Source organism: Manacus vitellinus, unplaced genomic scaffold, assembly GCF_001715985.3.
Source record: "Manacus vitellinus isolate BGI_N305 unplaced genomic scaffold, ASM171598v3 scaffold_18_pilon, whole genome shotgun sequence".
NCBI lineage: Eukaryota > Metazoa > Chordata > Aves > Passeriformes > Pipridae > Manacus > Manacus vitellinus.
Window position 1 is genome coordinate 10441899 of NW_021939324.1, and position 23814 is coordinate 10465712.

At 43.0% G+C, this 23814-nt stretch overlaps 1 protein-coding gene across 1 annotated transcript; it reads left to right on the plus strand.

Annotated features, from left to right (window-relative positions):
* Positions 1–11105: 11105 nt before the first annotated feature.
* On the plus strand, positions 11106–19938 carry CRHBP (corticotropin releasing hormone binding protein). The gene is given in 7 exon segments (XM_029959012.1): positions 11106–11244; positions 11684–11781; positions 12371–12557; positions 14586–14796; positions 16247–16395; positions 17676–17793; positions 19206–19938. Coding segments are annotated over 7 exon segments (1002 nt in total). The 5' UTR covers positions 11106–11163; the 3' UTR covers positions 19364–19938.
* Positions 19939–23814: the final 3876 nt, after the last annotated feature.

Genomic DNA, 23814 nt, shown 5'->3' on the forward strand with positions numbered 1-23814 from the left:
AAATCCTCTATATAATCAATCTCCTGTCCACAAATGCAAGCAAAGCATGCCTAGTTAGGTAACCCTCATCGGTGCTCACCGCGTGCAAACCACTGTTCCCCCAACTGTTACTGCTGTAAGATCTTTATGGAGCTGATCAGCAGCTGGTGTAAACTGGACCATAGCCAGATTCGTTACTTGAGATCTGGCTTTTAATATTTTCACTCTTTGCGCTCCATGCATCTGTAACATGCCTTCATCTGTTGCCCAGGTCAAGGGCTTGGGGTGACAGATTGTTTGGCAGGAGTTGAGACTTCTGTTTCTTAAATGTCAGTGGAAAGTAAAAGGCACAGGAATGTTCCTTATACACTTTCCAAATGGAAAAATTTGGAATGACACATAAAACTTGCAATTTCATTTTCAGTCATTTTATAACAACCATATTTTTGCAGCTCAAAACCAGCAGCTTCTTTTTTGCTCAGCTCTGCTAATTCTAAAGCCCTTTTCAGATGTTGCTCTGTGTGTCCCCACACTCGCATTTCAGATGTGGTCACAGCTGTCTCTTGCTGCCTGAGCAGACGATACCACTTGCCATTGTTACAGGTTCATTTCCTCCATCTCCCCAGCTTCAATTTTGTTGTGTTGGCATTACTGCATCCCAGCAGTCAACCTCTTCCCTCAGCATAAATGTATTTATTCATACGATAAATTATTTAAATACATAGAAGATTTAGTCAGCAAACTGCTCTGAGGACTGATGGAAGGACTGGGTCTTTGGGGAAAATGCGTAAATGCCTTCTTTCATGACTCTGGCATGGTTAAAAGCAGGGCTTTTAGAGGACCACTTGTGGGGGTTTTAATGACAGAATCCCAGGGTACAGCTCTGTAATGTGAATGATCTTATGGAATAATGATTTCATCTCACACCAATCCAACCCACTGCATGGAAACTGTGCAAAAGGGGCAGTGGGACCCCATGGCCAGGGAAAGAGAGAGTAAGATAATCCCTTTCAGAGTTAACTTGCTCTTGGGTTGAATTAAGAGTACTTCTAGACTTCTGTTTAAATTAAGCATATTTCCAAGGCCCTGCAAATCCTTAGAGGCAGGGTGTTGTGGCTTTTTTCTTGCATGGAGAACTCTCTTATTTCTTTGTTATTTTGTTGGTAACTTCAAACTATAATAAAAGGCATCTGAATTAAATGAAGATTTTTTTGTTTGTGTAAGAGGTTAGTAAAAATCATCCCCCAGTGAAGATGTGCCCTGCTAGGCAACATTTGAGGAATACAGTTCACTTGCCTCTGCTTCCCAGACCACCAAACATTACTCAGTAAAGACTATATTTTTATGAAATTATATATTACTAAGAATATGTGATTTATTATAAGCAGGGGGTTCTATAGGGTGTAATAAATATAACAAGGGGCAGACATCATCCTAAGAAAGGGGCCACCACCAAATGATGTCATCCCAGGAAAAAAGCAGATTTGGCAGTGATGACAGAGCCACCCTGTGCTGCCTCTTTAACCGTTCAGTGACAAAGTTATATAGGATTCACAGAAGGTCTTCTAGACCAGCACAGCAGAAAGTATTAAAGTAAAACTGGCAAAAACTGGGCAACTTTTTGTCCCTTTAATGTCATGCACATCAATATAACTGCAAGTGCTGGACCAGGATGGCAGAAGTATCAGCCAGAAAACATAAGACTGCTTTCATGATTCCCCATAGGTCCTGCAGACTGTTGCTAGTCTACAAGCCTTTCACCTTCCTCCAAGAGGAAGTGAAAGAAGAGCAGCCTAAAGCTTTAATTGATCCTAATAAGGACCAATTTCTTCTTTATGACTTTTGAGCAAGATGCTTTTTGGAAACAAGCTCCCGAACATTCATAAACCCTCTACTCATCCCTGATGAGCTCGTGGACATGTAGCAGCCCATGTGCAGAGCAGAATTATGCTAGGTCACAGCTGGCATCAGCTATGTGTCCTGGGGTCAGGCAGCAAGAGTCACTGCCATGATGGAGAGGCTCAGTGGAGCCATCTCATCAGCTGAATTTACTAGGAATTGTGTGCATCCTAATTCCTCTGTGAAGGGGCTTGCTTGTACATGAGCTGTGGGTGAATCAGAGGAGAATGAGTCAAATGATCTTTGTTCCAACAAAGTTTTATAAAACCTCATAAATCACCCTTTTTGGCTGGTTAGGTTTTTCTTGTTACTGTTTTAACTGCAAGGATAAATGTTAAACTCTGTCAGCTTTAAAGAAGAAACATTTTTGTACAAAGGCTGGAAACCAAGCAGAAAAATAAGAAAATGCACAAGACACATTCAAATGCTCAAAATCAAAAAGCCTTGGCACAACTGGGGTCCTGCGCTAAGACTTGCCATCCTGTTATAGGGGTATCTATGGGCTGACCCACAGATGGTCCTCTCTCTTTCCTCTCCCACTGGAGCCAACTAATGTTGCATTAGTAGACATATCTTGTAAGAAACATACCTGAAGATCACCTGAAAGTTTTCAAAGTGCCTCTGAACCAGAAAAAACTGTGAGTAATCCCCTGTTCTGTAAGCACTCCTCAAGAAGGAGAACTGCATTGAAGCCGCTTATGCTGGCTGTGCAAGATGGTGCTTGCAGGGCCAGCCTTGGTATGGCCACTTTGTCCTGCGGATGTGAGCATTTCAGGTTTAGCTTCTCTCAGAAGGGAAAAATGTCTCCTTCAGACATGAAGGCAGAATTTTTTTCTCATTGTTTACTGACACTTACCCTGCTTCAAGTCTTCAAGACTTCAAGTCTTCCTGTAGTTCATGAATCTAGGAAGCACTTTGAAGTTGTACATGCAAAGAAAGCTTGCTGTGTGGCTTTCTCCAAAGCCCCTCAGCTTTAGGAATTATGTCTAATTACAGACATTTTTTTCCATTGTGTTATCAGTGTCTAAAAAATCTATAAAATATTGAACACCACAATGTGGCCTAATATTTTCAAGTTACATCAAAGACCAATAAAAATACAGCAATGCCAGATGAGATCTTTTCTATATATTGTGAAATTGTTTTGCTTGACATCTAAATAGTAGATTTCCAGAAGATAAATTATATTATCGTGAAAGCCTCAGCCCCTGCCATTTGCTTTTATTTCAGTTCAAAAAAGACTACAAGTGCCAGTGCAACTGGGTTCACAAAGCTTGATGCAATATCTGCTAAAAAATTTATTACTTCTTCAGATTCTATATCCAACTGCCAATCTCATGACCATCAAGATAAGTGGTTTGTAATGGAGCTGTGAATCCAAGTTTTGATTTACCAGCCATGTCCAGTAGGAAGGCACTACCTTTCCCAGTCTTCAGCAGTGTAGAGGGTGTCAAGCACAGTGGAATAATTGCCTTCCTACAACACCACTTCCTGCTTGTAAAGGTGAGAAACAAAGTTTGTCTGGGTTGTAGGAAGGAAAGAGAAGTGACTCTGGGAGACCCCAACGGAACAGGTGGTGTGTCCAGTAGCCAGCAGTGTCATTAACTGCTTTCCACCAATTCCACCCAGGTCACTCAGCCACCCAAGGCTCCATGCTACAGCATAAAGCAGAACATGACCAGGAGGGAAACTCTCAGGGATAGCTCAGAGTCCATCATTCCAGCTCAGTAGCGCACAGGAAAGATCCAACTCCTCTCTAATCACAGCCTTGAAAAGGTTGGGTAAAAGGTCAAACACAAAACTTGTATCTGAAATCAGATTAATCTATATAAAGGTTTTTGACTGGCAGGAAGATTTGTTAGACTGTAGCATGATGTCATGTGCATGTCTAATAAGGTTTTTGATTGACAGGCCAACAATTATTAGATGTGTCTTTAGGGATAATTAAGTCTGTTGAATGGTACTCTATTACTTGAAGAAAAAAGGGGTCACATTTTCAATTTTATCTTTCTTCTTCCACATATTATGGTATGAGAGAGAATGTTTTATTTATTATCTAGTAATCTGTTTTCCAAACTAAGTCCATCCACATCCTTTCCTCTGAGCTGGAGTATGGTGGGTTACAGGCTCTGGGCAGCCATCAGAGAGCACATGAATGACTTTGCCAGAAATGTTAAAGAAAAAAAAAAAGACAAAAACTTGCCCTTTTAAAATACCAACTCTCATCCACCTGCAATCAGTTGTGTATGAGGGGCAACTCCCAAGGAAGAGAACTGCAGCTGCAGCTACTTATTTTGCCCTTGCAAATAGATTCTCAGCTGGTGTAAAATGACAGAGCCTATTGCACTTATATAATTTTGTAACAGCTGAGGACATGTTCTTGAGACTTTAAATTAGTCTCCAATGGAAAGCTGTGTTTCTGTAAGCTGGTTGGCTAAATAAGGACATATCTGTAAAACTGCCAGTGTTGCTACAAGACAGTTAAGAGAAAGACAGAAGAAGCAGTTACTCTGAGCACAGGTATTTGGGGAAAATTAATGGAAATGTTCCTGTATTTGCTTTAAATTCTAAGCTGTTCTCTGAGGTCCTGGTTGACTTCATGGGTTGCAAAGCAAATTGTCATAGTACAGCTTTTAAATATCTATCAGGGGACTCTGCCTTAAAACTCCACGTATTGCTTTGATATTCCCAGCAGTTACATGAACCCAGAAAAGCACTACAGAATAAAGTTACAATAGGAAAAACACCTCAGTGTAGAAAAAGTTGCAAAGAGCAGAAAAGCAGCTGAACCACATGGAGCATTAATTAAGGTTGTGTTTTGGGAGCTGGAATATGGCAAAAAGTTGAGAATGTTGCAGAAAGATGTAAATTCCTCAGCTCTGACTGGAGATGTCAAGTGGTAGAAGCAAAGAGATCCCTGTGGCTGAGCAAGATGCAGGGCTGGAGACCTCCATCCCATTAAACTATTGATACCTTGGCTAGGTGAAAGTAAAACTGTTTTTACTCATGCACTAATGACCTAAGTCTGCAGTTTTCCCTCAGGGAATTTTTTTTTCAATTTTTGGTACCCCAGGAGTAGTATTACAAGGAGAACCATTACCCTCAGCAAGTCAAGTACAGTTTCTGTTTGAAATTAAAAAGCCCATTAGTGCACCCAAGGTAAAGATGGTCTCTGACATTGCTATCAAAGGTTTAGCTGCCTTTATACTTCAGGAAGTTGAAAAATCATGACAAGGTGATCTCAAGGTCCTTCAACATATATGATTTTTACTCTGTACTTTCACCTAAAAGCATTTGGAGTGTAATTGATCAAATTGGCACTGCAGCCTGTACGGTACTAAGGATAACGGGTAAGGAATCACATACATGTGAAAAATATGGAGGGAGGAGTTGACAGGATAAATATACTATTATGCTGTGTATGCTGACCTCTCTTATCTGACTCATATTGACTAGTTGCATTGTGTGACACTCCACAGTGTTTCTGAAGTGAGTCCATTACTGTGACACTACCAGAGACAATTGTGTTGAATTACAGCTTTTTCCTGGATGAGAAAGGCTCAGTCAAGGAGATTCACTTCAGCTGAGAAATACTTATCCTTCTTGGATAAGAAAAACATCTTCAAAATATCACTTATGAAAGTGGTGCTGCTTTGTCAAAGATAAAGTTTGTAATTCACAGCTTAAACAAATTTTGGAATGTGACTAAGATTTCTCAATACATTTGAAATTACATTCTGCAAAATAAACCTCAGCATTGAAAATAAAGTGACAAATGTTCTAGTAACCCTGAGCTGAACAGGAAATTTGGGAGAGGAGGAAAAGGAGCTGTTGCTTGGGGAGGGTCACTGGGAGAACATTGCAGCTGTGGGGGAGGCTGCAGTATCATGTCCTCTGCAGATCTGGCGTGGGACTGACCTGAGCCACAAGGGTTACACCTCCAAGCAAAGTAAGCCTCAATAACTTTGCATTGTTTTGGAAAGGAAACTGTTGTTCTGCAAGACCACTGGGATTTTTCAGAGAAGCTGCTGCAGCTGGCAAAGGCAAACACTTGGGTTCATAGACATGAACCAAAGAGGCTGCCTGGGAGCTATACTGACACCTGCATGTGGCTTTGGTGTCGACGTCTTCTTACACCAGCCCTCAAGAGCAGAGGTGCTATTGGAGCATCCACAGAGTATGTGGGTCCAGGCAAAAATTAAAAAGCTCAGCAAATGTCCAGCACCTCTCCTAACACCACAGTAATGGCACGTACCTTCACTGGTTTCCTCCTCCCATATCCCTTCTCTCTTTCCTGGGAAAAAAACTTTTCTCCCATTTCTTGGCCCTGACAGCTTTGTGTATATGCTGGGTTGAGTCACAGGCAGAGCTGGTAGTGATAACTGCCCTCAGAGTAATCTCAGTGTCTGAATATAATGTTTACTTGATTATTTGTAACCCGCTAAACTGCAAGTTTCACAATCTTTGCTCTTAGTTGATGCCATAAATAGAGGTAATGCAACACTTATCATCAAGCCTGCATGCTGCTGATAGGCTTTCAGTTCATAAATCACGTGCATTTGTCATCCTTCTAAACCACTCAACATGACAAATCACACATCTTTTGTGTCAAACTGCCCAGAGTTAACAAGCTACGCTTACTTCACCTTATGGAAAGTTCAGCTCTATTTAAAGCCAGTTTAGACACATAGAAGTAATAGAAGTGGTGTTACACAGAGATGTATGGTGAGTCTTGAAAGAGGCTTGTTATACCCAGCACAGAGCTGAGGCAGACGGGTAGTAACAGAAGTCAGTGATAGAGGTGCTCACAGATGGAGATGACTGCCGAGGGAGGAGTCCTGGGCTAGGCTGGATCACAGACTGTTGGGACACCTGCCTGACACTGAAACCAACACAAGAGTAAAGGAATGAAGCACAAAATGTGATCTCAGACTTGATGCTTCTGCTGCTGGGAATGCTCTCCTTCAGCTGTCTTTGCAACTCTGACTGGGTTCTTGCAAAAAGGACATATCAAGTCATTGACAGGGCCAATTTCCTTACTTTATTGATATTGAATTCTACCTTTCCTATTATATGTCCATAGTCCAGGTGCTTAAATGGAGTTTCCAGTAGTTTGCTGATGCATTTTGTAGAATAGGTGGTTATCCATTGATAACTGCCATGGCAACAAGCAAACTCATTTCTCATACAGCCTTGAAAATGGTCCCCAAATGTAGTCAGTCATGACCAGCCACAGTTACCATCCTGAGTGATCGGGCAGTCACTTCAGGCCCTGTAGACAACGAGGGCTTTGGATCTGTTAATGAACTCCACATTTATTTTTCTGGGTCTCCACTCTGGGTTGCCTCCTGGCCCGGTCCTGGGCAGGGCAGTGACCATTGCAATGCGATACAATGGTGAGTGGATGTGCTGGGTGTCTTGACAATTTGCTCTTATCAAGAATGATAACGTGAAGCATGATGTAACCTCTTAGTGGAGAGAACACCTGATAGATACTACAGGGTGTGGCTGATAAGTTCCTCAGGTCTGACATGAAGTACTCACTAATGGTTTGCAAATACTGAGTATGGATTTAGTTACTCCAGTGTTTTCTGTAGTGACTTTTGGTATGAGGGAACTGGACCAGAAGCAGAAGCTCCTTGTGTGCTCGGCTTTGGCACAGAGACAGTTTTTGAAGTGAAATCTTATGTGAGACTGTATCAAGGACATGGTTTCCTAATGGCCTTCAGGGCTGTGATTTGCCATACAGTCTTCCCTTTGTGTTCTCTGTGGAGCTATGTCAAAGCAGTAACTGATGGCTCACATGCAACTTAGCAAAGATGGGACCAAAAATTTAGCCCTTGCTGTAGCATTTGTGACACTTTAGAGCCACTAGATTTCTTTCTCACCTTAATCTAGGCTAACTGACCCCACTGTTCAGAAATAATATACTGAAGGATTTACAACCAGTTGCATGTGTATAATAAACTACAAATGATGTGTAGCAATCCCCTACTCTTCAAAGACACACATTGGGGTGAGACCTGCAGCTGCATGATAAAAAGCAAGGACTGACCAGTACTACATCTCCAAGACACCATGAGGGAAATGAAAAGCTAGTCCCTGAATGAATTATGAGTTACAGTGAGAAAGAGCACAAGGGCAATAAACGTAGCTCAGCACAATGTTTAGCAGCTGACATGATACGAAGTTTAAAGTTCAGATGTCTCATATTGTGTATTACCCCACGTGGCATCGCTTCACCCCACATTGAGCAGTAGTGAGAAATCAGCATGAACTGCAAGGATGGAGTGCCCAATGCAGGAGAAATCCTCTTTGCTGGAGCACTCACACTGCAGTCTCACTGCTGTTCCTCTCAGTTCAAGAAACCACAAGTCACAGACAAGCAGAAGAGCCCTGTGGGACATGCAGCAGCCAGGCTGATCCCTGTGGAGTGGAGCCAGAGCTTGTTTGGGATTGTGTCTATACAGGAAACATTAACTCATGTTTAAGGTTCCAGTGTTAGAGAGAGGTTTGGTCTGCTACAGCTGCTATGCCTCAAAGCTGCTATGTACACTCAAAACTCCTACAGGTGTTTGCACAGGAATTTTAAAGTCACCATAGGTCCTGTGTGAGTAATAAGTTACAACAGATGTGAAAGTGGCTCCTATCTTCCCTCTTACCACTTTGTTCATTACAGAAAGACAGTCCTGTCCCCTCATCTTGCCGAGGGCTTTCTGCTTATCTGGGCACCACCATCAGTGAATGTCCTGCTAAGCCCAGGCCTCAGTTATTCATAGGCAAGAATTTAAAATACACTGGCATCACTGCTGGTATGTTTCATTCTGAGTAGATCACCTCACATTTGTCATATTGATTTAGCTACAGTGGCATATGTCCTTCACTCATTTTTGGAGCTGAATTTAACCAAATCTTCAGTAACTGGTCAAATTCACACAAATCAATCTCTCTCTCCTTTACTGAAGATTTTCAAGGACTCACATTAAGAAAACTTTCCTGTCTGACCATTCAGGAGGCATTCTGGAAGTCACACTCCCACCACCAGAGACTTTTAACTCCTGTGACTGAAGCCCTTCTCAGCAGGCTGCTCCAGTGAGCTGATGGGTTCCCATTTGACTCCCTACACACCCCACATTCACACAGTCAGACCAGGTTTCCTTACCAGCTTGACCTCAGGTTTCCTATTGCAGAGTCTCAGACCTCTGGTTCCTTTATGTAATTTTATCATGGTGCAGCACCCTCCCAAAAAGCTTGAGATGGTGCCTCTGAGGAGGGACCTTGAACAAAGGAACCCCTGGGCTTTTATACTCTCATAGTCTATGCACCTAAAAGTCTGGGATCTTTCAGCTGAGTCCTCGGCTCCTGCTGTGTCTCCAAGTGTTCAGTCACCTGGTTGGTGCCACAGGTCCCTGGGCCTTTTGGAATTCAAACTATTGGCAGTTCACAGCTTCTTCCCTCAGGCTCAGGCTCTGCCCCCCGGAGCTCAACTTGCAGCTCACACTGCAGCTGCACACTGAGCTGAACGTATTCCTCAACACTCAGTATCTGAGATCTAGGCTGGGGGCTAGCAGGGCAAACTGGGACACTCCAGCTAGAATTGGGACTGTATTCTGCAAAATGCCTGGAAGACGGAGAGTGGAGGGGTCAAGCAGTAATTCTAACCTTATTCGTCTTTTCAGAGAGTGAACATAAGAAAAGTAAGGCTGGGCTCCCCTGCAGCCCCTTCTGGCCCCACAGGATCCTGATGGTCTCCAGGGCACCTCACAACTCCCTAATTAACCGCCCAGCTGTCTCTAATGCAAACTAAACCATGCAGTTTTCCAACTAAACTTGTCATTCCCAAGGAACTTGAATGGATTTCAGATTCCAAACTCCCTTCTGATAATCCTTGTATAAAATGACAGTATTTAAACAATTCAAGGTAAGCACATGAAAATAAATGAATTCAGTCTTGGTTCATGGGGTAATTAACTATTCAGTTGCCCAATACAGTGTTATCAACCTTTGAATGCAACCTGATACCAAAGTTCAAAAATAATGTTTTCCATTTTCTTAGTGATTTTTATGCTCTTGAAACCCACACAGACACAGCAATATGCAAGAGTATTATAGTTTACATTAAAGTAATCCATAAAATAAGAATTACAGCATAAGTTCAGAGCCATAGGTGTGTAGACAGAATAGTATTTATTTAGTTATTTTTCAACCAACAAATTGGGTGAAACAGCAAGCAAATTTTTCTGTCCATAAGTTGTCACAATGAAATCAGGAGCAAGAAACTTTAGACTTTGCAAGTCTGGCTAGTATTATTTCTAAGTTTTGGTGAACCAAAGTGACAATTTGACACAGAATCACAGATTAGAAAGAGATATTAGCCAGAAGCCTAAGGTGGGAAAAGGTTATTACCCTCTGCAGAGTGTTGGTTCAGAGATGGTTCATCCTGATGAGAGGAAAACAAGAATATACTGTACATGTACTACCTCTGCTGAGTTCCTGATCTTTAGTACTCTGCAGGGTTACAAGTTTTGACTTCCAGATTCATCATTTAAAGGTCTTTCTAAGGTTTCCCTTGAGGATCAGGGCTGAAGCAGTATCAGGTGTTCTGTGGCAAATATGCCCTTGGAAGCCCCAAGTTTTCCTAATTTCTGTATGAAAGCCATCTCTGACGAAGAGAGCTGTCTGGTTTTGCTTGTGTACTTGCTGCAGAGCCCTGGAGGGATGCTGGCCCAGGCTGCAAACCTGCCTGGGATGCAGGGGTGCCCACCCAGGCCTGGCCAGTGGGAAGCACCTGACATGGGGGCTGCAGAGAGCTGCGTGTCATGGAGCAGCAGGAGGGAGACAGGGAGCCCTGCAGGTCTGAAATGCCCTGGAACTGGGAAGCAGGAGAATAGAAGAAGGGAAGAATGTTCCTCATTCATCACTTTGGAGTAACCGCAAATAAACACACATGAGTCCCCGTCTGCCCGGGGATGGGCTCTCTTCCGCAGAGCTTTTCAGCTCCACCAGACGGTATAGTAGAAAAGACATCTGTCAGAGAGGGGAATTTGACTGGCTTGAAAATTTGTGGCTGCGATTTGGACCCTCGTCATGCCCACGTACTATGTCACTGCAGGAGGAATTCAGTTACCATGGGTTACCCTATCAGTACGGGGACCAAGTGCCTCCCCTCCCAACAGCTCTATAAAAAGAGTCACTCCAAGACACCCCAGCGGCTCCTGCCTACCGGCACAAACAGGGAGAAATTTGGCCACAGAGAGAGGGAGGGCCGCCAGAAGAGGTGTCAGCATGCCGTCTGCTTTCCAGTTTCAGTGCCACCTCGTTCTCATCTTCCTGGCAGCCTCCAAGGGGGAAACCAGATACCTAGAGGTGAGCAATACAGCTGATGACTAAAACACCTTTCTGTGCTTTTAACTGCTGTCTTCTAACTTGTACTCTTGGCTTTCAAACATTGTGGGTTTTTTCTCTCTCCCCTCCTAATCTCACCTCTCCTGCATTAAACCTACATCTGGGTAACATTTAATGCAACAATCCCATGTGTCCTGCACTCCCTCTCCATTTGTTTATCATCAGCATTTTTGCTGAGGATTTAAGAGATTCACTGTGCACTTAGCTGCTGGGCTCACCTCTAAGGTGCCAGGTTTATTTCTCCTCTGCTGCAGGTTGGCAGCTTTCTGACTGAGCTCTTCCATAGCAGCACTGCTTCTGGAGAAGGGATTTAATGTGCTGTGCCTGTTCTTCAAAGGTGCAGGAAGGGGGCTGCATTTCACTTTGCCCCATACTCTTTTTGCCCTCCATCTTTCACCAGGTGAGGGATGGTGGTGAAGATGAGCCCTTCCTACTCCTCAGTGAAGATCTGAAGCGAGAGCTGTCTGCAGGACAGATCTACCGACGGTCACTCCGTGAGTTTTCTTGATGCTCTAGTAGGAACCATTGGTGGGTAGGAGAGTCCTGGAGGGACCTCAGGACTCAGGGAGGGGAAGGGGGCTAATTGGGAGTGACAAAGGTGCAGGAGCTTTTTGCAAGGCCAGGGAAAAGAAGGACAAAGTGTTAAAATCTCAGAAAACCTGTGGTTGAAGCAGAGGGTTGAGGCTCACTGTTAATGGTCCCAAATAATGGGAGCTGGATGGGGATTCTACATCCATGTCCCTGGGGAGGGTCACGTTGCCAAGGGATGGGGCAGATGTAACAGCTGTGATAAGCGAGAAATCTGAAGGAATAGAGTGTTTGTGCACTTGTGCACATACACACACAGAGTTTTCTGCTCAGAGATGCTTTGACATGCCACCCCCCCCTTCATCCTGCTGTCACACACTTGTGCTCACACATGCAAGTTACTATTTATCCTCTGATGCTGGGCAGGGTCCTAATTGTTTCAGCTGGCTCTCCCTATCCTCACTGCCAGCTAGGTCTCAGTGTAGGGGGGTCTCGGCTATCCCTCTCCTTCCCTGAACTGTGGGAGCTGTCACTGAGTCTCCCTACAGAGCAGGCAGAGGCAGTAGCCCCATGTCCCTGCTTCTCCAGGGTGCGTTGACATGCTGAGTATAGAGGGGCAGTTCACCTTCACCGCAGACCAACCACAGCTGCACTGCGCAACCTTCTTCATCGGGGAGCCTGAGGAGCTCATCACAGTAGAGTACGACTTTGTGAACATCGACTGCCAAGGGGGTGACTTCCTGAAGGTAAGAATCTGAAAGTCTCACTGTGCTTCCTCTTCCTTGCTATCATCTGGCTCGTGAGGGGTTTGCTATGCGCAAGGGGCAGGCAAATATGTATGCATACGTGTGTGTGTGTATGTGTGTTTGTGTGTGCAGAACAGGCTGCCATAAAGCAGCCATCTCTGGGATGGCTCCTTCTCCTCCCTGAGCCACTCAGAATATGTGTCCTTTCATCACCATCCCTCTAAAGCCAAGTCAGATGCAGGATGAGGATAGCTCTCCAAACTGCAGCACCAGCTCTTCTGAACTTTTCCAGAAGAACCTCTCCTGAGTGTCCATACATGGCAGACTGGCTGAAAGGTTTGATCAGTATGAGCCAAGCCTGCCAGCCCTATTAGGAGAGTTTTCTCACTGCACTGTGAATCACAGAAGCCCTGCAGATAATGATACAGGTCTCTGAACAGCCCTTACTGCTCTGGAATCTCTGCTCACAGGTCACTTAGCATCAGATTATTAGTGAGTGGATCATTGCAGGCTTTAAAATTCACCTGGTAGAGCTTTTCAGGACGTGTACTCTAAACAGAAAGAGGTCCATGACTCAGAGTATCAAAAAACTTTACCAGCCCATTTTTCTGGCATGCAGGAGTGTTGTCCAAGATCTGAACTCAGTCTGTGAGAGAAGGGAGGGCTCAATGGTCCCCAGCTGCTCCCCTCACCTTGCACTTTGCCCTTTGCTCTGCCGTGGCCAGGCACAGCATAGACCCCATCCCATCTAGTGGTGAGCTAAGCTCCAGGATGGGGAGGAGGAGGAAGGCTTCCCTTTAGCCCTTTACTTGTCTTCTGCTCTTGGAGAGGTACTGTTCCCCTGCTCACTTTACCCTGGGAAATCCTGCTCCTCTCCCCACATGGCTACAGGAAGGCTGACTTCAGCCTCTTGTGGGTCCAAGGCTTTTGTACCCAGACTTACCATCTCTCATGGAGGCTAAAAAAATGCCGAGATCATTGACACTATATTGATTGTCAAAGACAGTGTTACTTTCTTTGGCCATGGTGTCCCAAGTTTCTGTATTTATACATGCAGCTTTTGTCTGGTGTAATTTGAGCACCTGCACTTCTTTACTTCAGAAATTTGCAGTGCTGGCAAATTCAGAGACCGATCCTGATGTTTTTTCATCAGGAAGTCCCACATACTCACACTAGGATTACTGACTGAAGGAATGGCAGAATCTGGTTCTTGAGTTTTGGAACTGTTGACTGGCACATAGAAGGAATTACCATGTGAGTGCAGCTAGGAGGAAATTGAAACAGCAAGGCAGGCAACTGTGTAACTATGCTAGAGCTAAGACATATTTCTACACCTTTCTCTGAGCATGGTGAGGGGAAATTGCTACTGTTTTGTTGTGAAGGAAAGATTTGTAGAGGTCAATGCTGAGCGTCCAGCCAAGTATGCAGCATTTGTTCTGCTTTCTAGTGGTTAGCATAAGGTGAAAGAGCAGATGCAGATAAGAACAATACCTCTGCCAATAATTCCTCTGCAAGGTTTTATTGTACTCTAATACCTCTGGAAGGCCCCTGGGACCATTAATGACAAGCTGTCAAACACGGATTGTGGAAAATTACAGGCCAGATCAGTAGATATAATGCTCACAGTGCTCACAGTGCTCATATTTCTTGTGGCTTCCAAATCAAGCTCATCAAACATTTTTCATAGTAACAATGAAATTGCAATAGTAAAAAATAAAAAAATGTGATGATGCTGAAGCAAAAAGAGATACTTCCCTGAAAAAAAAAGATAACTAAAATTGTTACTTGAAGGAAATAAAGACAGCATTAAAAGTTTTATGTATCCCTTTCCTAAATACCAATTGAAGCATGAATAATTAGTTAAATGCTAGAAAATCAATAAATACAAAGACTTTTTGTTTTCAGCTGGTGGCTTTGAAGAGGCTGTCTTGGTGTCAAAATAAAAGTGCCTGTCATACTTAATGTTTTTATCCTCTGCTAACAGAGCAATAAGCAAAAGCACTGTTTTCAATTATTGAATCCCTGTAGGTATTTGATGGCTGGATACTCAAAGGAGAGAAATTTCCAAGTTCCTTGGACCATCCCCTCACTGCTTCTCAGAGATATGTAGACTTTTGTGAAAGTGGAAACATTCAGCGGAGCATCAGGTCATCACAGAACGTAGCAATGATCTTCTTCAGGATTCATCAGCCAGGCAATGGATTTACTGTCACAATCAAGAAAAATCCCAATCTCTTTCGTAAGTCTGCATTTTATATCATCAAAGGGGCTTGCATTTGGGGCTGGAAGCAAAATGAATGTGTTGGTTTGCACTGAATTCTCTCACTGTCATTATCTGCATTAACACAGCTCCATTAAGCCCAGCAGAGCCACACATACCTGCAGATTTGACTCAGGCTCAGTGTGTGTCACAAGAAAAAGAAAAAAAGCTTAAGAGATAACACAGGCATGGCTTCAATATACAGGACCATAAGGCTCTTTCTTTCAGATAAGATCTCTCCCAATCTAATATTGGCATGTTCCAATACATTTGGGTAGAACAAATAGTATTAATTTAGAGAGTTAAGCAATTTCTAGATCTGGGTGAACAGCACAGTAAAAATATTTGAAAAAGGTCAACAGTAAAAACAATGTATCAAATAATTATGTGATAGTTATGAATGATATATGATCACAAGGATTTATTTTCATGTTCCACAAGCCTGTGAGCTGACAAGGCACAAATAATCATAGAATAATAGAATGGCTTGGGTTGAAAGAGACCTCAAAGATCATCTTGTTACAACCATGGCCAGAGATGCCACCCCCTAGACCAGGTTGTCCAGGGCTGCATCCAACCTGGCCTTTAACTCCTCCAGCAGTGGGACACCCACAACTTGTCTGGGCAACCTATTCCGGTGCTTCACGTGCATTGTTTTTTCAAGAGGAGACAGGACATTTAACAATTATTGTTCAGACTAGTCTGATTTATTTGCCTTACTATGCAAAGTGACAAAAAAAAAAAAAGACAAAAAAAAAAAGACAAAAGGTTACAGCATGTCTGCCTTGTCCTTAATCCAGATTATTCAGACATGAGCCTGCAAACTGGGTCCCCAGTCTGGCGGATATGATTATTGTGCAGTGGCTGGTGTCCTTGACTGTCCTGCTAAAGCAGCTGCAGGCCCTCAGGTCTGTGTCAAGGATCCCTTGGGCTACATACATAGATGATAAGTTACTCCCTTTTTAAGTTTGAACCTAAAGTTACACTCTCGTTTCAACGAGGTATTTTGCAGGGTAAGGAGCTCCGGCTAAGAGGAGCTGAATTGGAGTTAGGGGATTGCTGACAGTATCAGGCAATAACCTGTCAAAGCTAAACAAAGCCCTCCACCCACATTTAGCCTCCTTCAAACTGGCAAACTGTATGAGCCCTTGACAGCACAAGCCCCTGACGTATGGATTTGGGGTGTGAGCTCTCCCATTGATTGCTTCACCGTCAAGTTCTGTCAGACTTCATGTTACAGAGTAAAAAATGGGAAGGGAAGTTTTAAGGAACAAATTTTATGCAAGAACCCCATAAAATGATATATGCATATTTTTCAGCACTTGGTTGTAACTCTTAGTAATTAAATCACTTCTGGTTTTTTTTGGCACTGTAAGTACATCATTTTGCTGCACTCAGTGTAACTCTTGTACCTTCTTCTGTGTCCCAGCTTGCAACGTCATCTCTCAGACTCCTTCAGGAAGGTTTACCATGGTCATTCCTCACCAGCATAGAAACTGCAGCTTCTCAATAATCTACCCAGTTGTGATAAAAATATCTGATCTTATCCTAGGACATTTAAATGGCCTCTTTTTAAAGGTAAGTTCTTTATTTCCTAATAAGTTACTACCATGTGCAATCTTCTGGGTGCAGGAGAGGGAGGGCGTTAAGCAGGAATAGCCTATGGCACTGGTTCCTAAGGCATGTGTGCTCCAGACCACTTGGATGCCCGCTGAGGGCTCTGGTTTCCCCCAGAGAGGAGAGTTGGGTCTGTCTCTATCTCTATTGTCTCTGTAATCTTGCAGTGGCAAACAAATTATGCAAAGTACCATTAGTGCATGTAACTACTGCTTGCCTAACAAAGGGTAAGAATTTCATTATAAAGAAAGGAGCATGTCTGTATTTAAACTAATGAAAGCAGCAACTGCTCTAAAGAGAGAAAGGAGACACAAATTAGATAGTAAGGTATTAGCATGGAGAAAATACAAATGTGCTCAGAACTGACTGTCTGCTCAGCATGCTGAGCATCCTCTGCTCCATTTGCTCTGATCTGGGGTTTGGCCACAACATTTGGTTCTTGGTGAAGAATACAGAGGAGAGGACAAGAGCTGTTGGTGATACTCTGTGCCTGGGAGGTCTAAGAATGTGCCAATTCCAAAATATCCAGAAGAATAGAGCAAGAAGGTTTGTTTTGTCCTGCCAGTGAGTCTGGCAGCCTAGGTCCTTCATGGGGACTGCCAATGTATGAGCAAACCGGGCTTTGAGAGATGGGCAAGAGAATTAGTTGAATTATTCAGAGAAGGGCAGAAATGGGACAACTGCAAAGGAAGGTAAAGAAATCAGGCATCTAAATAGCAGGTGACAGCCCAAAGGTGCTCAAGATGTCCATGTACTTGTGGGTCCAATATACAGTGAGCTCCTGTTTTCATGCAAAACTACCCTTTTGGTTAATTCCTACTTTAATTAACCTTTGCCACAACGGTGCATTTTAGAAGACTTATTGCTCAGGAATGAGTATGGCATAGTGGAACTGAAGTTCCTGTCTGCCTGCTGAATGTGTGTTCGCGTGCAGCCCTTAACTGCATTAATTTGATTACCTCCAGAATCAGATTGCTTATCTGCACTAAAAGCAGTTGAATTACCACCTTAACTACTCGTCAGTAATTTTGAGAGCCTACTTAGGTCTTTCTTTGGAATTAATTAAGGAAATTAACTTACTAATGTCAAATCAAAAGAGTATTACTCAGGATGAGAAACTGATTTCACACAGGTTTGAGCAAAGGGGATTTCTATAACCTACTGTTGGCTGCAATTGTATCTAGAGAATTGCTACATTTTGAAGAAAAATGATAAATAACTTTTAGCCTTCGCCTTTTTAGAAACCATCAGTAGGCTGTGCAGGAGTGGGAGATTTTGTAGAGCTTCTAGGAGGAGCTGGCTTAGACCCATCCAAGATGTTTCCACTAGCTGACCTCTGTCACTCCTTTCATGGGTCTGGTAAGAACTCCACATGATAAAATAATTAACCAGAATAAGATATGCAGACACCCATTCCACCCCCCCATCCCAATCCTGCAACCTGGATTTCCTGCTAGACTGGTGAACTTCACATCTAGCAGAACATGTGACCTAAAGCTATTCAAATCTGTGGTTTGGCTGTGTGTTACCATGACCACCTTGCCCTGCTGTAATGATTATAAGGTTAAATTATACATATTTTAAAAATGCTTCTCCTACGACAAATATGATTATTAGAATGTCAGCACATAAATGAGTCTGGAAATTCACAACAAAGGAGGGAAGAGTGGTTACATTCTCATTTAAGGAGCTTTTCTCTCACTTACTCAGTGTTTCCAGAGCCTTCTTTTCTGCTACAGGTGTAACATATAACCCAAAAGCCTTAGAGCTCTCATTCTCTGCTTTGAACCCTGTATGGTCTCTTAATCTGCTTCACTATCATGACAGGTCAGTGACTTCTCCCCATGAAAATAAGAATTCCCAGCTTCTATAATATTCAACAGCAGACTACAAAGTCTGGTAGTGATGTGATAGACAAACCCCTGTGGCACACCTGTCATACCTCAGGAGTATCAGTGGGGCACCAGACAAGTGGCATTTACACAGAGTTAGAGAGCAGGAACATGTCTGGTACTTCACCCCTGTGGTCTCCCTTGCCTTTCATCACACCACAACTTAACAGTGCAGGCACTGTTCAAAGACTTAACTGGCAAGTGCTGGTGCTAATCAAATGCTGAGCACTGAGATGAGATTAAAATATTTTGTGAAGGAAATGAAATTCCATCTCAAGAGCCCCTGCTTTTTCAATGACACACCAGATTTCTCCAGCCATGAGGAAAGAACTCCAAGTTCCCCAAATGAAACAGGCTTTGCCAAGCCCCTACTCAAATGGCTCATCTAAAGCAGTGCTTAGTGATACTTGTTTTCTCTCAGAGACAATATGCTGGGCACTTCCATTTGAATTTGTCTTGATGGGACTCTCACATGCCTTTGTTAGTGTGAAGAATGTCCTTATGAACAAACACACTCATCCCTCTAACGGGAAACATTTCAATATTGCTAATTTTGGTTATCCCTGGGATAAAGTGCCGTTATCCTTACCCATCACTCATGGCGTCTAACAGTAGCACATAGATGTGGAGAGTCATTTGCACGAGTGAAGGTTACAGTGCTTTACTAAAAACCCAAGCACTGTAAAGCAGAACTAACAAATACAAAAATTAATCAGCAATATCACGACTGGCAGGTCATTACTACACACAAATTTGCTGTATTTCTGAAATTGCATGCATCAGTGCTTTATAATTCCCAATTTATAGATCTCTTTTCCTGCCCTCTCTCTCATGTAAGTGTATCTTTATATCTCCTTTATATCTCGCTTCCCTAATTAGCCCAAATGAAGATTGGCTGTGACAACACCGTGCTGCGAATGGTCTCCAGCGGCAAACACATCAACCGTGTGACATTTGAGTATCATCAACTTGATCTGCAGGAAACAGAAACGAGAAAGGAGAACAGCATTGAGGAATTCTGCTTTCCTAGTATCTGAGAAACCAGGCCATGTATTTTCACATAGCTAATGAAAATAAGGTTCTGGGGAATTAAAACAGTTTATTTTTTCCTTTAACCAGCTAGTATTATTGAGCCTTTCTATAAGCATATTTCTTTTTTCATACAAATCAGTCATTCCCATAAGCAAGCAGGAAAAAGCAACAAATATATTAATCTTTGCTATTATGGTTATATTCTTTCTGTGCTCATTTACCACATCCAAAATCGATAGCAAGAATAGAAGCGTATGTTTCCCATATGAATATTTTTAGGAAAATAGGCACAAGCCCTAGTCTGAGGAGGTATGAAACCCTCAGTTTGTGGTATATAACCACAAACTTCAGGCAGCAACTTTATTCTTTTATATCAGGTATAAACAAAAAAAATTAGATGGTGAAATACACTTCCAGTTTTGTAAGAGGAAGTCCAGCATTAGTGTGTTTAAAAACTACTGGTTTATTTATGACTATAAATGTACTATTTATTTCTAATGACATGTTTTTAATAAAAAAATTATAGCATGAGACTTCCTTACACAAATCCAAACATAAATAAATACATTCAAAGAGTTGGCAAAGAATTAGTATGTTGTATTTTTTTCTGAAGAGCTCTTTTAACATTCTGGTTAAACTTCCTAAGTCATGTGCAGTTTTCTGGAAATTAAAATTTTGGACACACTTTACTGTAAAACCATGGACTATTATGGGCAGAAATTCGGTTTTCCAAGGTTGCTTACACCTCCACATGGAGGAATTTCCTGCAGTACACTCTTCCGGAGTTTTTGTTCAGATGTCCTGCTGATATGTGGAGGCAGGGATACACAAATATACAATAATTTTTTCCAGGCCTTTGGTGACCCAGAAGAGGAATGTTAGCCTGACAAGCTCTAGGAAGCACAAGCACAGCAGAGGACCAAAGCTGTGTCCTAGCTCAGAGAGAGGCACAAGGTGTGATTGTTATGTTTTCTGAGAGTGGTACCTGGCAGTAATGGGAGCAAACTGTTCCTCCTTCAGTGCTCAATTAATGTTCAAACCTAATTAATCCAGCTGCATTCCTGAAATCTCCCACTCTGATTTATGGCTCTTATTCTCACAGTCATTCACCCACAATCAAGTGTCTTGATTATTCAGCAGCTCTGAAATTAATCCCCCTGACTGAAGTGTGTGAAAACTATAGAATGCTTCAAACTCTCCTTCCTTTGGGTTTTGGGAGCCCAGTTTTTGTCTGACTCATGAACACAGAGATGTGTTTGGTAGATAGGTCAGACTCAGGTGGCCATATCCACCCTACAGGGTTGTGTTTATGGATAAAGTGTGGATTGTGGGAATGTTTCACTTTCTTACAAAGTAATCAGACAAAACTGCTGCTGGCTACCCCAAGACATGGAGCACCCGTGACTCAAATCTCAGTGACTGGTCTTTGGCCACTACGTCCCTGTTCCAGCCCCATGCAACCCACTTGGGCTTTCTGAGCCCTGCTGGCAGTGCTGGTGCGGCCACCCAGCACCAGAGACATTGAATCCTAGAGCCACAGAATCATAGAATGACCTGAGTTGGAACAGTCATCTAGTTCCAAACAGGGACACAGGGACACCTTTCACTAGACCAGATTTCTCAGAGCTCCATCTAGCCTGACTTTGAACACTTCCAGGGATGGGGCACCCACAACTTCTCTGGACAACCTATTCCAGTGCCTCACCACCCTCACAGTAAAGAATTTTTTCCTAACATCTAATGTAAACCTGACCTCTTTCAATTTGAAGCCATTCCCCCTTGTCCTGTCACTACATGCTCTTGTAAAAAGTCCCCTCTACACCTTTCTTGTAGGCTCCCTTCAGGTACTAGAAGGCCACAATTAGGTCACCCCTAAGCATTCTTTTCTCCAGGTTGAACAACCCCAGTTAAATCAGCCTTTCCTCATAGGAGAGGTGCTCCAGCCCTCTAACCATTTTGGGGGCACTCCTCTGGATTCATTCCAACAGGTCAATGACCTTCCTGGGCTGAGGACTGAGGACCCCACAGCTGGATGCAGTGCTCCAGGTGGGGTCTCACCAGAGCAGAGTAGAGGGGTGGAATCCTCTCCCTTGACCTGCTGCCCACACTGCTTTTGATGCAGCCCAGGATACAATTGGCTTTCTGGGCTGTGAGTGCACATTGCTGGGTCATGTCCAGCCTCTCATCCACCAGCACCCCCAAGTCCTTCTCAGCAGGGCTGCTCTCCACCTGTTCATCCCCCTGCTTGGATTGATACCAAGACTGCTCTGATCCAGACAAAGCACCTTGCACTTTGTCTTATTAAACTTCATGAGATTCCTATGGGCCCTCTCCTAGAGCTTGTCCAGGTCCCAGTGGATGGCATCCTGTCCTTCAGGTGTGTCAGCTGTACCACTCAGCTTGGTGCATCTGCAAATTTGCTGAGGGTGCATTTGATCCCTTTGTCACTAATAAAGATAATAAATAACACTGGTCCCAATACAGACCCCTGAGGGACACCACTTGTCACTGGTGTCCATCAGGACTGAGTCATTGACACTTCTCTGTGGATAAAACCATCCAACCAATTTCTTATCTACCTAACAGTCCACCCACCAAATCCAATTTAGAGAGAAGGATGTTGTGGGGGACTGTGTCCTTTACAGAAGTCCAGATAAATGACATCTGTAAGCCCTTGCCTTGTTCACTGATGTAGTCACTCTATCACAGAAGGCCACTAGGTTGGTCAATGAGGGAGAAAAAAATTAGGGCTCAATTAAATAGCTTTTTACCTGAGAAAACTTGCAGTGAGAGAGCATCTCTGTCCACAGACACCTCACTCAGCTTTCTGGTGCCTGTCACTGCAACTAGCCCCACCACCCTCTACTGTGAACCCTTTGGTGAACCAAGGCATGTTTCTGGGTTGCACCATTTGGGAACAAACCCCTGTGCCAAACTGTTCCCATTCACATACCTACCTTCAAACTGGGAAGAGGTAGAGGTCTTTAAAATGCTACTCCTCAGTCATTAAGAAACACAGAGGAGTTGAAACATCAACATCAGCTCTCAGGTCCAACAGCTCAGAACTAAGCTGCCAGTGAAGATAAACTCACAATCTTTTGCTTCATGAAGTTTCATGGTGGGATTTTCCACCTTTCAACTTTATGTTGTACTTTTTTTTCAATACTGACATGGATGGGTCAAATACTCCAAAACATCAAGGCCTTAACAGAAAAGATTCTTAATGCTCAGAGATTTGAGATTTCACGTTGCATAGTATACAGAAGTGGACTCTATTACTAAGAAATATTACTGTTACAGATGAAGGACAACAAAAAACACTCTGCATAGCGCAGCACCATCTATTGATATGGTTCCATGCATAATACTCAAGTACCTGGTGGTTTTCTCAGAACTGGTTGTCACTTCACTCCTTTTAATCAACATAAACTTAGGCAAGACCATCAATGATACCACTCTTCTCTGATGGCTGTCTTGGAAAAACCTGGACTTCAGACAGCTAGGCATTCTCTGGTCTGTGATTTAAGTTCTACCTCATACAGAAAATCAAGTCACTTCAGTCTATGTACCTGTATTTATGAAGGCCCTTATCATTTCAGGAGTTGCAGAACTTCAGTCACAAGAAGTCAGCTCTCAGATGTCAAATGTCATAAATCCTCCAGGGTGTAGTACTGGAGAAGTAAGGAACTAAGTATCCTCCTGAGTGGGGACGGTGGGGGTAAAGTACAAAGCAAAGAAAACACTGCAAGGAGAAAAATGAAAAAGGCAACTGAAAGCTTTTAAAATGGGGGGGAAAGCAGGATAAGAAATACGTGAATAACATGAACAACTGCTGAGAGAAGCAAGAAAAGAATTTATCAATTAGCAAGGTTGCAGCCTGGAATCTGGCAGAAGTTGGAAAGCCTTCTAAGAATTAAAAAAGAAATCAAGCCTCTAAAAATAAAAAGGTAATGAAAGTCTTTGAAGAGGCAATGTGTGGAAATTTTGGCTTTGCGAAGAAATTGTATGTCCAGGATTCAGACACCCTGACATCTGTCACTGTAGGCAAAGTCATCAAAATTCACACTTAATGTTAAAACTCACGAAATCATCAGGAGGAGGTGTGAGTGACAGACTTAGTGCAGACTCTGATATCTGAGAATAAACCACTTTTCTTTGTCTTTTTTATTTGGCATAACTACTGACTTTCCCTTAGAGAAGTGATGTAAAAGGTGTTATGATACCACAACAGTACTACGTGACACAAGAGTGCTGTGCTAGATTTAGAAAAAAAACACAGAACTTGAACTGATGGTTGTAAGGGGGGTACTTTTGAATTAGATGATCAATGGAGCATAGAGGCATGAGAAAGGAATCATATTAGGATGTGAAACCAGTTAGAGTATGGTACAGTGTAACTTCATGGCACAAGCTGATTGTAAGGTCCATTGTGCTTTTTAGCAAGTCAGCTTGATAT